At 42.5% G+C, this 15,218-nt stretch overlaps 1 protein-coding gene across 7 annotated transcripts in view; it reads right to left on the minus strand.

Moving 5' to 3' along the window:
- Stx3 (syntaxin 3) overlaps positions 1-15,218 on the minus strand; it is a 51,418-nt gene that overhangs the window by 29,804 nt on the left and 6,396 nt on the right. For all 7 annotated transcript variants that reach the window (XM_031389782.1, XM_031389781.1, XM_031389786.1 and 4 more), the window contains exon 2: positions 5,374-5,457. In XM_031389782.1, the coding sequence (XP_031245642.1) occupies positions 5,374-5,441 (68 nt within the window). In that variant the 5' untranslated portion in view covers positions 5,442-5,457. The remainder of the gene's footprint in view (positions 1-5,373; positions 5,458-15,218) is intronic.

Here is a 15,218-nt window from a genome sequence, read left to right on the forward strand (position 1 = left end):
CTTCAAGAAATAAGCATGCTTGAGGCTGTAGGAAATGGTGCAGTTGGTAAAACATTTGTCTTGTAAACTTCCAATTCCCAAAATCCAAATAAAAACACAAGGTATAGCCGGGCAGTGGTAGTACACGCCTTTAATCCCAGCACTTGGGAGGCAGAGGCAGGCGGATTTCTGAGTTTGAGGCCAGCCTGGTCTACAGAGTGAGTTCCAAGACAGCCAGGGCTACACAGAGAAACCTTGTCTCGAAACAAAACAAAACAGAAACAAAAACAAAAACAAAAAACAAAAAACCCACAAGGTATAGAGGTATCTGTATAATCGTAGCGCTGGAAAGGCTGGGACAGGTGGATCCCTGACCAGCCAGTTCAGCCTAACTGGTGAGTTCTGTGTCAGTCAGAGACCATATCTCAAAAGAGATGGATTTTCCTGAGGCTGACACCTGAGGTTGTCCTTCAGTCTCCCTACACACAGGCACACATGTGAACATGCATACATAAACACCAGAGAGAAAGATGCTTCATACACATAAAAAAATTGTTTTATTCCTATAATAAACTGAATGTTGTACCCCAACAAACTCATACATTGATTCTTAATGTAAAGATATTTGAATGTAGGCTTTTGTAGGTGACTAGGTCATGAAGGTGGATCCCTTGTAAGTGGGATTAATTGTCTTTGCTCTCTTTCCACTTTGTGAGCTGAAGTTTTTGTAAACTAGAAGAAGGACTGCCGAGGGCCATGCAGAAGGAACAACAAATGGCTTTAGAACTCATGGAATGCAGCCGACGGGTTACCGCAGCCACATGTTGGGCCTTGGTGTGGCATGGTCTTGAGGACTAGTGTCCCGAGGACTTCATGCTGCTATGGAGTTCTGCTCTGCTTGCTGCATTCACATCCCTCTTAATCTAAGAGTTGTATGAAAACTTTAAGGGGGCTTCCAGTCCGTCACTGAACAGTATCTCTGGCATTTACAATATTAATGCTTGATCTCTTCCAGGCATTGCTGCTGGAGCAGATCACGATTCTAGCACCACCCTAGAGAAAATTTAGAGATGTAGATTGTCAACAATGACAACTATCCTTAGAAAACACTTGGAAAAATAGTTGTTAGTAAAGCTAGGTTGAGATGTTTTTACTACTGGCTCTAATATAAAAAATCCTATGAAGTTCAGAAAAGCACACTCTTCTTAGTTAAGCTAGGGACCTTTCATGGCCAGGGAACAAGAACAACAGCAGCACTGGCTGACCCGACTCTCACTGAGGCCGGACTAGTGATAATTGATTTCTTATACCCATTTTTGCCCTCAGCTTTCTGATATGATTTATTAAGAATTGTTGGTGAGTAGATGTGCATTTTGAGGATTTAAGGCACATATGACTGATTTTTATATAAAAATTTAGATTTGTGATTCCTTTAAGATCTTTACAAGATTATTTTTAAAGATAAATAATAAAATAATTACTTCTTTCTTCATAACTGCAAATTGAGGTCTTCTAGTAAGAGAAACTGGCTGAGAAAAATACCTCGCTTGCTTACACTTTGTTAATCAATAACTTGCTCGACTATGAATGTATGTGGGTTTTTCAGAACAACTAAACTACATAATGTTATTATTTGTAAAGGTATGGGAAAACATTGTTTTTCATAATTATTCACTAGAAGAAAACTAACACATAATCACATTATAATTGTATACTGCTTGAAAGATTTTGGTGGGATATATAAGCTTTGGAAGAAAGAATAAAGGATGGTGTGGCTGGAGCATTATCTCCCCACCCATCAACTGTGTGTGTGTGTGTGTGTGTGTGTGTGTGTGTGTCTGTACAAGTTTACATGAATGGGGGTTAGAACATTGTTCCTCCCATCCACCAATTGTATATATTTATGTATGTATATGTAGAATACTTGGAGCCTGCTTGCTAGAGCTTTGCTCTAACCATTCTATGTGTCAATATGTACATGTCTATCTATAGGTCTATATACATATATTATGTGTATATGTATATATGCACGTATATTTGTGTGTATGAAGTTATTGGATTCTGCCTTTTGTTTCATCCATTCAGTGCGCGCACGCGCGCGCGCGCGTGTGTGTGTGTGTGTGTGTGTGTGTGTGTGTGTGTGTGTGTGTACATACGTGTGAATTTTCTTTCTTTCTTTCTTTCTCTCACAGGCCCCAAGAGTTAAAGGACTTCGTAGTTTCTCCACTGGCCACAGAGAGTGCAGGCCCAGTACATTAAGCTTTGTTCTGCAGAGAACAGTCTGCTAAGCGCTTCTCTGATCACTGGCTGCCTCTGGCCTCAGCCCCTTCAGGCACCTGGATCCAGCCCAGTCAGCACCTCTAAGCACTGACCCCCAACAGCTGCCTGCCTCAGTTTATCCCCCACAGGGATGGCAAAGCCACTCACTGGCAGAGGACCACAGCAGAACCCAATGGCTAGTCGCCTGAGCTCATACTTTTAGGCAAAAAAAAAAAAAAAAAAAAAAAAAAAAAAAAAAAAAAAAAAACCAGCAAGTATATCTATTATCTACAGGCTGTCCTGAAGTGCAGTCACTCAACCTCCTTCATAACAGTTCCCCGTCAGGTCTGTGAAGAAACAAACACTGAGAGAGCCTAGCAAACCAAGTTTCTTCACTGTGGGACTTCCTGGGGCCTTTAGAAAGGTAATGTGCATTCTAAATCTCTCAGAGAGGGCCAGCAAGGTGGTCCATTGGGTAAAGACATTCCCATCACCCAAGTTAGATCCCCAGGACCCACCTGGCCAGGGAGGACCAACTCCCTCAAATCAAGTCATCCTCTAACCTACACAAGTGCTGAGGCGCACACGCGCACACTCACACACACACGCACACACACAATCACACTAGATAAATGTAACTTAATTTTTTTAAGAGAAGTATCTTTAAACAAATACATTTCTAATAGGAAAAAAAAAGGCAATTTCTCAAATACTTGATCACAGGGGCTCATAGCGTCTCACACTGCCATCCAGAATGAGCACTCTTGCTGAGCAAGCAGCCACGCCCAACCCTGAAATGTGGTCATCTCTAGAGGGTGTATTATGCCAGGCTCTATGGCAATCCTGGTGACCTTATCTCTCTGCAAAGACCCACACTGTGTCCCTTCTGACACAGGATGGCCATGACCATGTCCCCAGTACCAACCAGGAAAACAGACTCTAGCCTTTGCTCACAGACCTACCTTGCAAGGAATACTGCCTCCTAGGGACCCTAAGAACAGAGGACCTAGAGAGGATTCCTCATCATAGAGAAGACATTCTTTACTGCATGCGAGTCTCCAGGGAAAGACTGTAGTGACTGCCATCAACTCAAGTCCACCTCCACCACTGTCCACAAAGTAGAACAACATGAGTGTTGTTTGACCTCACTTTGAGTCACTGACTGAAAGGTGGCACACAGCCACAAGCAGCGTTAGGCCCTGTGAAGGCTTATAGCCAACTTTCCAGTCAGAACAGTACACACTCAGGCTAGTTCTTCAACACAGTTCTTTCTTTCTTTCTTTCTTTCTTTCTTTCTTTCTTTCTTTCTTTCTTTCTTTTTAATTTATTTATTTTGCATTCTGACCTCAGTTTTCCCCTCCTTTCTCTCTATCAATCCTTCCCTCGCTTCCCCCACACATCCACTCTTCCTCCATTTCTCTTCAGAAAAGGGGAGGCCTCTCATGGGTATCAACCAGCCCTGGTATATCAAGCTGCAATAAGACTAGGCGCATCTTCTCCTATTGAGGCTAAACAGGGCAGCTCAGTAGGATTCAACCCAGTTCTTAATCGGGCAGATGAGCAGGCATGAACTGTCAAATTCTACTCCATTCCATGCAGGGGAACTCTGGAGGTCCGGTTTCCATAGCTACAATCCAGATTGTGGAAAACTCCTGAATTACCCCTCAGAAAGAAAATGAAGTCTCTGTTTCTTTGCAGGGAAATGAAAAGACAGTATGATGGTTTGTATGAGCTCAGCCCAGAGAGTGGCATTATTAGGTAAGGCCCTGTTGGAGAAGGTGAGGCCCTGATGGCAGTAGGTGTGTCACTGTGGGTGTGGGCTTTAAGACCCTCATCCTAGCTGCCTGGAAGTCAGTATTCTGCCAATAGCCTTCAGATGAAGATGTAGGAATCTCAGCTCCTGCTGCACCCTGCCTGCCTAGATGCTGCCATGCTCCCACCTCAATGATAATGGACTGAACCCCTGAACCTGTAAGCCAGACCCAATGAAATGTTGTCCTTATAGGAGTTGCCTGGTCATGGTGTCTGTTCACAGCAGTAAAACCCTAACGAAGGCAAATAGAGACAGAAACTTCAGTGACAGTAAGACTATGGAGGGGAGGGGAGTTAAGTACTAGTCACTGAGTGCAGACATGCCTGGCAACATTCAGGATGTTTTATGAGTATAATCAGACCCAATCCAACCCTGTGGAAAACCATTATATAGCCAATCCCAGTTTACAGATGAGGAGAACAAGGCTCAGTGGGTTAAGGAACATTCACAAAATCAACTGCTGGTGAAAAGCAGGCTGAGATCCAAACCTAAGTATAGAAACCTCCGAAGCCATCATTTCTGTTAACTTCTTGACACACTTCCTGCCTCATGCTTCCACTTCTCAGTATTATTATAAGTCAGTCCTGTAAGACCTCATGCTCAAAGTACACATGATTCTGTAGGCACATGTGACTTTACAAATATAAGCATCTTGTTTTCTCTGTCACCACCAGAATTAAAGCAATTAGAAAATTTTTAAGAAACAACAATTTTCACCAATACAAATCAAAGGCCTAAACAAGTAATACTTTTGTTTTTACTCCGTAGCTGTGACCCCATGGTTGACAATGTACTTAACTTCCTGTCTCTAAAAACCAAAATAAATAAATAAATAAATAAATAAAAGAAAAGACATCATTAAAATCTTGTCATGTACTTAAGATGTTACAAGTCTATATCTTTAATTACATATAACTTACCCTCTGCTGACATTTAAAAAGTTTTTTTTTTTTTAATTTTATTTGCATGGGTGTTTTATCTATATGTATATGTACACCAAGTACATGCCTGGTGTCTGTGGGGCACTGGAATTACAGATGGTGTGAGTCACCTCATGTGTGCTGGGAATCCAACCTGGTTCCTCTAGAAGAACACAAGTGTGCTTAACCATTGTGCCTCTTTCTTCTGACTTCCTTAATAAGATGTAAAGTCGAGATACTCTCAAGAATTAAAAACAGTCTCCCTGGAACTACCCTGCCTCCCCATCAGTTCCTTTGCCAGCATTGAAAGATCTAAGGTTTCTTTATTCTTAGTGAGGAAATTCTGCTTCCTCATGTACATTCAGGGAAACAAAAAACAAAAAAATATGGAAGGCTGCCCACCTCAGAAAAGAACTCATCCATGAAGGCTGTGTTATCAATAGCAATCTCAACCTCATCCGTGTCATCATCCTGCGTCAGCTGCTTCTGCAAGAGACCAGAAGAGGCCAGAGTGAGAACAAAAACACAATAAACAGCCACTGTAATGGAAGGTGTTATATTTAAGAGCACACGCGCGCACACACACAATTTTCTTTAAAATGAATAGAAAGTTACTGTTGTAATGCTCTGAAGTTGCCTGTAATTAAATCTAAACTCTACTCCTGACTTTGTGCAAGGGAAGAAAGAAGGGACAAGTAAGTTACTACCCAGTTTGTCGGACCTGGGGTACCTTAACTGTCAAAAGCTAATAGCACTACTTCATAGAGTTAGTAAACAAATAAATGAGATAATCTGGGCAGTGGTAGTGCATGCTTTTAATCCCAAGCACTCGGGAGGCAGACAGGTAGATCTCTGAGTTTAAGGCCAGCCTAGTCTACAAAGCAAGTTCCAGGACAGCCAGGGCTACACAGAGAAACCCAGCAAAAATAAATAAATAAATAAATAAATAAATAAGAAAAAGAAGATAATGAACACAAACATACGTACACAAGATCTAGAACATTGTACATTAAGACCTTGGTTGTTGTTCATCTGTCTTGTTTTGCTTTGTTTTATATTGGGGGTCAGAACCCAGGCCTTCACATGCATTAGCAAAGTGCTTGTCACTGAACTCCATACCCAGTCCAATGTTGTGGCTATAGGTGGTAGCATTTTTGTAGCTTACTCTAGATGAAGAACCTAAAATTTAGAGAGGTTTAGTAACAGGCAGACTCTAACCTGACCATATGTTTAAACAAGTTCCAGGCAGTTCCTTCAAAGCATGAGCCACTGATTCTCACAGCTGGAGGAAAGATTTTCCTAAGCTTAGAAACTACTTATTGCAAAGAAAATCATGTTGTTCCCTGTCCACGAGCTCATGTTTATAAGAAAGGGAAGTTCTTTCAATAGTCCCCAGCAACTTCAGGGAACTTAAGCCTCCTCAACCTCATTCACCTTTCTCTTCAGAATTACAAAATGGTTATCTAGAGGAAGTGATCCCATTCCCACCCAGCAACAAAAGCCTGAGCAGTCTCCACATTGTTCCTAATTGCTCTCTCCCAGACAAGTGCTCTAACAGGGCTCTGCTGACTTCTAAGCACACAGAACATTGGCTGATGAAAGTGAAAGCAAAGAACTCTTACACTGCCTGCCCTACACCTTTCAATGCCTGATAGCCTTCTACATCCAGCTATATCAACCTCAAAGGCTCAGAGCTCCACAAGCATGAAGGCAGCCAGGTCTCACGTCACCTGTTACCATCCCAACAAATCCATAAATTCCCATCAAAATCTGCAACCTTACCTGGGAAATCTCTTCAGCATCTCATTTCCTGTCTAGTGTGGAACAGCTAGCATCCCAAGCTTAATAGCTACATTCAAGAGACTTGAATCTGAGGGTCTTCCTACTCATTCCACAACTATCTCCTAAAAAACTCTAATTATGTCCTCCTGACCCAAGGTCACATAATGACAGACCATCTCCTAGGACCAAAATCTCTCTGCCCAGAAAAGCCCACGGGGCCTTTAAAATGCAGCCCCACCAAACTTCTCCCTCATACATTCTTGAGATCAGCCATTTGAAATGCCTCGCCTTTCTTAGACACATCATTTCTTTATATGTAGCATCTTTCTTTCCCTACTGCTATACATACAGGAATTCTAACCAAAAAGTTATCTGTCCAACTACCAAAATCTTTTTCATCTTTAAAACTCACTTCAGACAGCCCAATAATTGTCTCTCCCATGCACACTTCCAAACCTCCTTAAGCTCCCACCACTCTGTAAAGACCCTCCACATCAACCCCTATGGCCAACTATCATTTGCCCCTCTACTCATCAGTCTGTACCCAGTGACTACAAACTCCAGGAAGGTCAGGGTTACCAAGTGCATCTCTTAGAATACATTCACTAGGGGGCTGGAAAGATGGCTCAGAGTAAGCAGGGGCAGGAGCAAGCAGAACCAGAGAGAGGGGAAAAAAAAAGAGAGAAAGGGAAAAAAATAAAAAGAATACATCCACTAATTTATCTGCCTGCCAGCCTGGCACCTTCTGTGAAATGCTTTCACCCTTCCCACCTAACTTTGGGGAGGCCACTGGGATCACTCAAGCTCCCTAAGGAATTTGAGTTGTGAGAAGAGCAGGATCATAAGTATGCCAATGGCATCACCCAACAGAGCTCCCCCCTTTCCTGTCCTGAGTCCCACTTCCCTTGGCTGTGGGCAGGTTTTGCAGATCTCAGCTTGTATTCTTTCAGTTAGCTCAATGGTTCTTTGTTCATTTAGCCAAAATCAGCCTTATCACCTGCAAGTAAAGGGCAACATCATACTTTAGATAAGAATGGCTCCCACAGGCTCATATATTTGAATGCTTAGATACCAGAAAGTAGCACTATTTGAAAGAATTAGAAGGATTAGAAGGTGTGGCCTTGTTGGAAGAAGTGTGTCACTTTGATGTGTGTGTGCTTTGATGTTTCAGAAGCCTATACCAGGCCCTGTCTGTCTGTCTGTCTGTCTGTCTGTCTCTATCTCTCCCCTCCTACCTTTTCTCTCTCCCTCCCTCCCTTTCCCCCTCTCTTCCCCTCTCTTTCTCTGCCTGCAGTTCAGGATGTAGATCTCTCAGCTACTTCTCCAGTTCCATGTCTGCCTGCATGCCCATGCTCCCAACCATGCTGATAGTTACAGTAACCTCTAAAACTGTAAGCAAGCCCACAATTAAATGCTTTCTTTGTAAGAGTTGCCTTGGTCATGATGTCTCTTCACAGCGATAGAAGAGTGACTAAGACACATGTCAATAATTTATTCCACATTTCCCAAGTATTTAACAGAAGACTAATCATTTCTAACTGAATGCATACCTGGCATTCACACTAGCCTGCAGACTCAAATTCATATATCAGTTTCCAAAGTTGGGACAAAATGTTCCACTATTCAAGCACCCTTAACACCGAAGCCTCTCGGAGGCCTCCTGGGATGCTCTCTCCAGGGAAGACACCTCAGCTATTTCCTACAAAATACAAAGCCATTCTTCCTCTAGGAAGCTTTTGTCCAAAATGTGCTTTTTAAAAAGGATTTATTTATTAATCTGTTTTGTTTGTGTGTGTGCCTACAATGCCTATGTGCCACTTGTATATAGTCCCCACAAACATCAAAAGAGGATGTTGTACCCACTGGTATTGGAGTTACAGACAGTTGTGAGCCACCATGAGCATGCTCAGAATGGAGCCAGGGTCCTCTGCAATACCAGAGGCGTGATCTTAATTAACTGTTGAGCCATCTCTTCAGTTCTTAGAATGTTCTTTCCTAAGATGGCCTAGAAAGTCCACTAAGGGATGACACCTCAAGTGTCCATCTGATACACACATATACACACAGAAACACCCACATGATATGAACTCAGTGTTCAAACTGGCATCAAGTTACCTGGTGAATGGATCAAGGAAAGCTTCCAACCTGATCCTACATCATCTGCACATGTCACATTTACTCCTGTTCCTGGGCTTTCGACTAGCACTGTGGCCCTTCATTCCCTCCCACTGCTAAATCTTCAAAATTAGGAGCCCCTACCTCTGTGCCATTTTATACATACATAATTTAGGCAATGCCTTCAAGTTTCATTTTACACACACACACACACACAAATACACACACATACATATATACATATATACAAACTGTGGTGCTTTGAATATGTTCAACCAGGGAAGTGGCACTATTAGGAGGTATGGCATTATTGGAGTAGGTATGTCACTGTGGGCGTGGGCTTTAAGACCTTATCCTAGCTGCTTGGAAGCCCGTCTTCTATAAGCCTTCAGATGAAGATGTGGAACTCTCAGCTCCTCCTGCACCATGCCTGCCTGGATACTGCCATGTTCCCACCTTGATGATAAAGGACTAAACTTCTGAACCTGTAAGCCAGTCCCAATTAAATGTTGTCTTTATAAGAGTTGCCTTGGTCATGGTGCCTGTCCAAAGCAGCATAAAACCCTAACTAAGAGACATACATCTATAGAAACACACATACATATACATATATACAAATATACACACACACACACACACATATACATATGCTGAGTGAAGCATTGTACATGAGAGCTACTTCTCAACAGCCTCACCATGGGTCTATGTATCATTAAGGTAAAGCAGGACTTTGGGAGCTGAATGTAATCTTAAGGATGCCTGACACTAAAGGGATTACTCTGGATTCTGGATGTCCATCTTCTCAGGTTCTTCTCATGTTTAGCCTCTAAACACATAAAGTAACAAGAACATTTAACCCACATCAGAAAATATAAAGAAGGGGCTGGAGATATGGCTCAACAGTTAAGTGCACTGACTGCTCTTCCAGAGATCCTGAGTTCAAATCCCAGCAGCCACATAGTGGCTCACAACCATCTGTAATGGGATCTGACGCCCTCTTCTGGTGTGTCTGAAAACAGCTACAGTGTATTTACATATAATAAATAAATAAATCTTTTAAAAAAAAGGAAATAAAAAGAAAATACAAAGACGGGACCATGGTCACATGCTACCTGACATCACTGGACCCAGAACTACCCTCTGGCTTCTTTCTCTACAAACTATCCCAGGAAGAGGGTAGGACTCCTTTCCTTCTGACACAGGTGGCTGTGGTAAATCCAGGTTCCTCAAAGCCCCTCTTTGCTTCCCAACAACACCCTGCCTTTTATCCCCTGCTCACATGACTGAGCTTAAACAAGAGAACATCAGCATCAGTATCAAAGGATCAAGGCATGTGGTAATGAGGATGTTACAGTAGCTGAAAGTTCAGCCACAGTGGGGAAAAAGTGTGCAGGAGAACCACAAGCCCAGTCAGCTACTTCCTCTTGATGCCTCTCCTGTGAGGAGATGAAAGATACCACCAACGAATCTGGCAACAGCACGCTACCCAGTTATCTCCCCTCCTCAAGCCTAAAGTATACGCCAAATTTCAAAGACAATGGCTAAAGCTGACTCCTCCTGCACAGTTGGATTGTTGAGGAGTCCAGAATGCAACCTAGGTCAGTCTACATCAGCTTACAGAATAAATAAATGTATTTGCTACCTATAGCCACTTCTAGGTACTTGTGACCATAAGACACCCCCCCTTTTTTTTCACATCATGTCGACAAATCCCATCTACATGCTGTAGCTAAGAAACTGAACGTCAGAAGTTACAATTAGTCAAGGTCTTGCAGCTGCTGATTTGCAGAGCCACTGCTTGGGCACAGGGCCTCTGTTCTAAGCCCTTCTTACTGAAGTGCTCTCTACTCAAGGCTGGAACATGAAATTGGCAGCTCAGGCATGCAGGAAGCACCCTTTGCTGAGAGACTGCAGCTATAGAACTTGGACACAATATATGTCTTCGTTAAACATTGGTTTTTCTCACAAAGTAAGGATCTAAGCTCCCCACTGTGGTCTGGGAAAACCTCAGGCTATCTCAAATGTGCCTCAGAAACCACCCAGCATAGTCAAGGAAGGGGAGCCCAGCTGGTGGGCTCCAGGGCCTCACATCCCTCTTCAGTGTGCAGGAGCAGTTTCCTTCACTGGGACTTAGAGATGAAGAGGGGGGAGGAAGGGAGAAGGGAGAAGGGAGGAAGGGAGGAAGGGAGATGAATCAATAGAGAGGAGACATCTGGTCACCATCATTCCCCTTAGAGGGCTAGTAAAGGACTGTGGGTTGTGGAAGGAGCCTTCTTGCTGAGCACAGGAGAGCACAAGTGTTTCTATCATCTCTCCTAGTTGAAACAGTTCTTTGCCCCAGGCATAGATGACTCTTTATAAACCCAGTTTTCTCCTGACCCATTTCAGAGGGACGATTATATCCCCTTTTCCTCATCCCTGCTGCCCTCTGCTCTAAGACTGCCTCCTCTAGGGCCAGGGTCTGTGGACTCTCAAAGACAGACACCACTATTCATGGAGAATTAGACACATGCATGCACACATACACACAGAGGGGGGCCAATCTGAGTAATCTGTCCCTCTTTGATTTAAAGAACCAGATTCTAAGTGAGTATATGGATTCTCAGTGGGTACAGCAAATGTTCTCTGTTCCCTACTGAAGGCTCAGATGACCCTTGTCCAATGCCCAGTTCTTCTAAGGACAATTTTCTTCAGTACCAACCCCCCCCCAGAAGGCACTTCCTCTTTTCACTGACTTTCTCCTGCAACACTCTTGTCATATGAATAAAGAGGAAATCGGCAGATAATGATACCTTAGTGAGCCTCCCGCTTTTACTGTCACCATCTTGTTCTAGCTGAGCAGTTGAAGGCAAATCATTGGCCCTATCTACAAGGAGGAGACCTGAGGAATAAAGTCATTATAAGATTAGTCCAAGACCAGCAAGCCAGAGGACAAGAGCCAAAGCCCCTGAGGATTCATTCTGTGCACTGTCACAACAATGACAGTAGATGACATGTATGTATATTTATCACAGGCACTTCCATGACTTCAAATGTGTTATCTAAGCCTCATATCAACCCTCTGAGGGACAAATATTACTTTCCTCACTTACAGATATGGTAACTGCTAATTAGGTTAATTAATTCACCCAAAGCAATTCAGCTATTAAATAGCATCATTAGGACTCTACTCTAGCAGAGCCATGGGAGCTCATGCCTGTTCCTGCTCTAGTGCCTGAAGGTGCCTCTCCACAGTCTCAATGACAAATCTTCACCTATTTCAGAGGATGCTACAACATCCATAAATCTAAGCTAGATGACTCTATATGCTCAAATGAAAGAGATATTATGCGTGTATTTATCCCTACCACTGTTCATGAATATGAACATATGCATGTACCTATGACTTATAGTGAAGACCCAGCATGACACCTCACAGCTGTGAGGTGCCATCTTGAACAGAATACTTCTCTCTGCCTCAGTTTCCTCAATTGTAACATGACCCGAATACTCTACTCACAAGACTCTTGTGAGGATCACATCAGCTATTACATACAAAATGTTTAGAGCAACTCTGGGTACACGATACATGTGACTCCAATGCCAGTTCTAAGAGGTCACCGAGGAAGAAAGCCATATAACCAGAATTTCATTTATTTTTAAGCCTTTGATGAGTTAAAAAAAAAAAAAAAGAAAGAAAAAGAAAAAAATAAAACCCTGAATTGTGCTCCAGCTACAATCTCACAAATTTATCACTCTTATTATCATTCATTTCTAATGATTTGTCCTTTTGGTTTTAATTTATATTAAGTATTATTTGGGAAGAAGTTTTTGAAATTCCAATGGGTAAACCTGGGAGACTATTATTGTATTATTATTCTAAGGCTATCACTAATTCATATGCTGTAGAATTGAAGGTTTTCTTGTGTCTTAGTACAGGGTCAACATTTCTTAATCTTCTATGTATTTTTCAAAATACCTTCCATTCTACTTGTTAAAACAAACACTGAAATTCCATCCCTACATGTTCAGTTACTGCCTACCTGGTTTTGATTCTCAAGACCTATGCCAGATCCAGAGTAGAACAGTGAATGTTCTCAAGAGAGGAAGGAGGTGGAGGGAAGCCTTGTAGGTAGATGCTACAGCTATAAATAAAGTTAGGAAGGTTAATTCCTTTGGAGTCACTCAGCTAAGGGACAATGCTCATTCCAGACCTCTCTTTGATACCTTCTAGTCTTCATTACCACATTAACTTGGAGAAGGATCTCAAGGTTTCATAATCAACCTCCACACCCAAAATACTCTCCTTCTCCCCTACAGGCATCCGTATTCCTTCACTCATCCTACAGGGAGAACATCTAACATTTGCCAAGTCAAATGCTGGAGACTCATGAGGCAAACTCAGCATCCCTGGCTCTCCAAGTCCTGCTAAACTGGTAGTCAGCTAGGCAAACAGGTGACTATAATACCACATGAGGAGGGGGGCAACAATTATAACGAGAAATTACACATGGGAGAAGACAGAGTGCCCAACCTCACCTGAACACAGAGAGCCTGTCAGAGATGGAAGCTTATGAGAGAATGTTTGCAGAGCAACATTTGAGAAAACTGTGAAAACTGAGGATTTACACAGAGAAAATTTCCAGCAAGACCAGTTTGAATGAGAAGACCACACCCTGCATTCTCTCTCATCCTTGAAGCTGTAAGAGAAAACCCACAAAATAGTTTCTTCTTCCTCCTTCTGAGATCTGCTTCCCTTGAGGTCTTTTGGCCCCTCCCCCAGCCTCCTTCACTCCTTTTCGGACATTCTCTCTTCTTCCTCCTGTCCAATCCTGGCCACTGAGTACCCTTTAGGGAAACAGAGAAGGAAGGGACTGACAATGTCTTACTCCCTCCTAACTCTCTGTTGAATCCTTCCGTTCACCTGGCCCCTTAACCTCCTTCCCAGCATGATCCTTCTATAATACTCAAATCACCACATCAACAGGTAGCACTGACTGACAGTCAAGATGAGCTGAAAACTCTTCTAAGATATAGACTTTATACCGTGGCATTTAATCCCTACACTAATCTTCTAGGGACTGGTACTGAAAGATGCCAGCTATCCTGCCAAGAGTGTGTGCCCAAGCCAGGGAAGCCTGTTTTCAACCAAGTTGAAGAAACTTCCCACCCCTGACCCTACCCCAGCTGCAGCTCGAAGCCCTGGCCCAGGAACATGCATTTCCAAAACAATGTAAAGCTGATGTCATGTAAATGTAATGTAGTAATGAGGATTATTAGATAATATCAAAGAGAGGTCTGAAATGAGCATTGTCCCTTAGCTGAGTGACTCCAAAGAAATTAACCTTCCTAACTTTATTTATAGCTGTAGCATCTACCCACAAGGCCTTCCTCCACCTCCCTCCTCTCTTGAAAACATTCACTGTTCTACTCTGGATCTCGTGTAGGTAGACACTGACTCAACATGTGGGGATGTAATTTCAGTGTTTGTTTCAACAAGTAGAATGTAAAGTGAGATCATGAAAAACAAGGAAAGAGGGGGAAATTCTGAGGGGACAGAGGAAGCACAAGTGGGTACAATGCGGTGTCCTGGCTTAAATTCTAGAACAGAAGGGATTTTAGTGGGATAAAAGAAATACCCTGGTGCTTAGTGAGGAATCTTGTGCCAGTATCAGTGTCTTTGTTTGATGAATGTACATTGAAAAGTGAGACATGCAGAAAGGATCTCTCTGCACTATCTCTGAAATATGAAAGTATTTTAAAAGAAAGAAATTATTTAAAAAAAAAAAGTAAACAAACCTGATGCTATACCAAGCTGCCCTAACCCAGACGGCTGGCATCCCCAGACAGTAGTGCATGCTCTACTAATCTCTTTAGGCAGTGGCTGCACTTCACTCTGTCTCCACACACACTGGGAAATGTTGCCATAGAAACAGCCAAAGGCCACAAAGCAGGGTGACCTAGCAGGAAAGATAGTGGTAGGAAAAAGCTGAAGTGGGGCTGTACATAAAGGAGGCTAGAGATAAAGTCTGTCTGGGACTACAAAATCTGCAAGTAGCTAAATTCATCAATAGGAGTAACTCAGCTCACCTACAGAATGGACTGGAATGCAGCTTTCCACCCTTCAACTGGGTAAGAAATAAATGAAGTATGTGTTCCCTGCTTTTTCCAGGGTCCAGAACCTGACTGGGCTACTGAAAACTAAAAACTGGAGAGAGAAAAAAAAGTTTGTATATATGTATATGTATACATATGCAAACTAATACAATAATAATACTATATTAGCTATATGACTATATTTATGTCAACAAAATAAAGAATTCTATGGAGTCAGGGAATGCAGGGTTAATGCATTTGCTATCCCATAGTGA

Source organism: Mastomys coucha, unplaced genomic scaffold (genome assembly GCF_008632895.1).
Source record: "Mastomys coucha isolate ucsf_1 unplaced genomic scaffold, UCSF_Mcou_1 pScaffold21, whole genome shotgun sequence".
Taxonomy (NCBI): domain Eukaryota; kingdom Metazoa; phylum Chordata; class Mammalia; order Rodentia; family Muridae; genus Mastomys; species Mastomys coucha.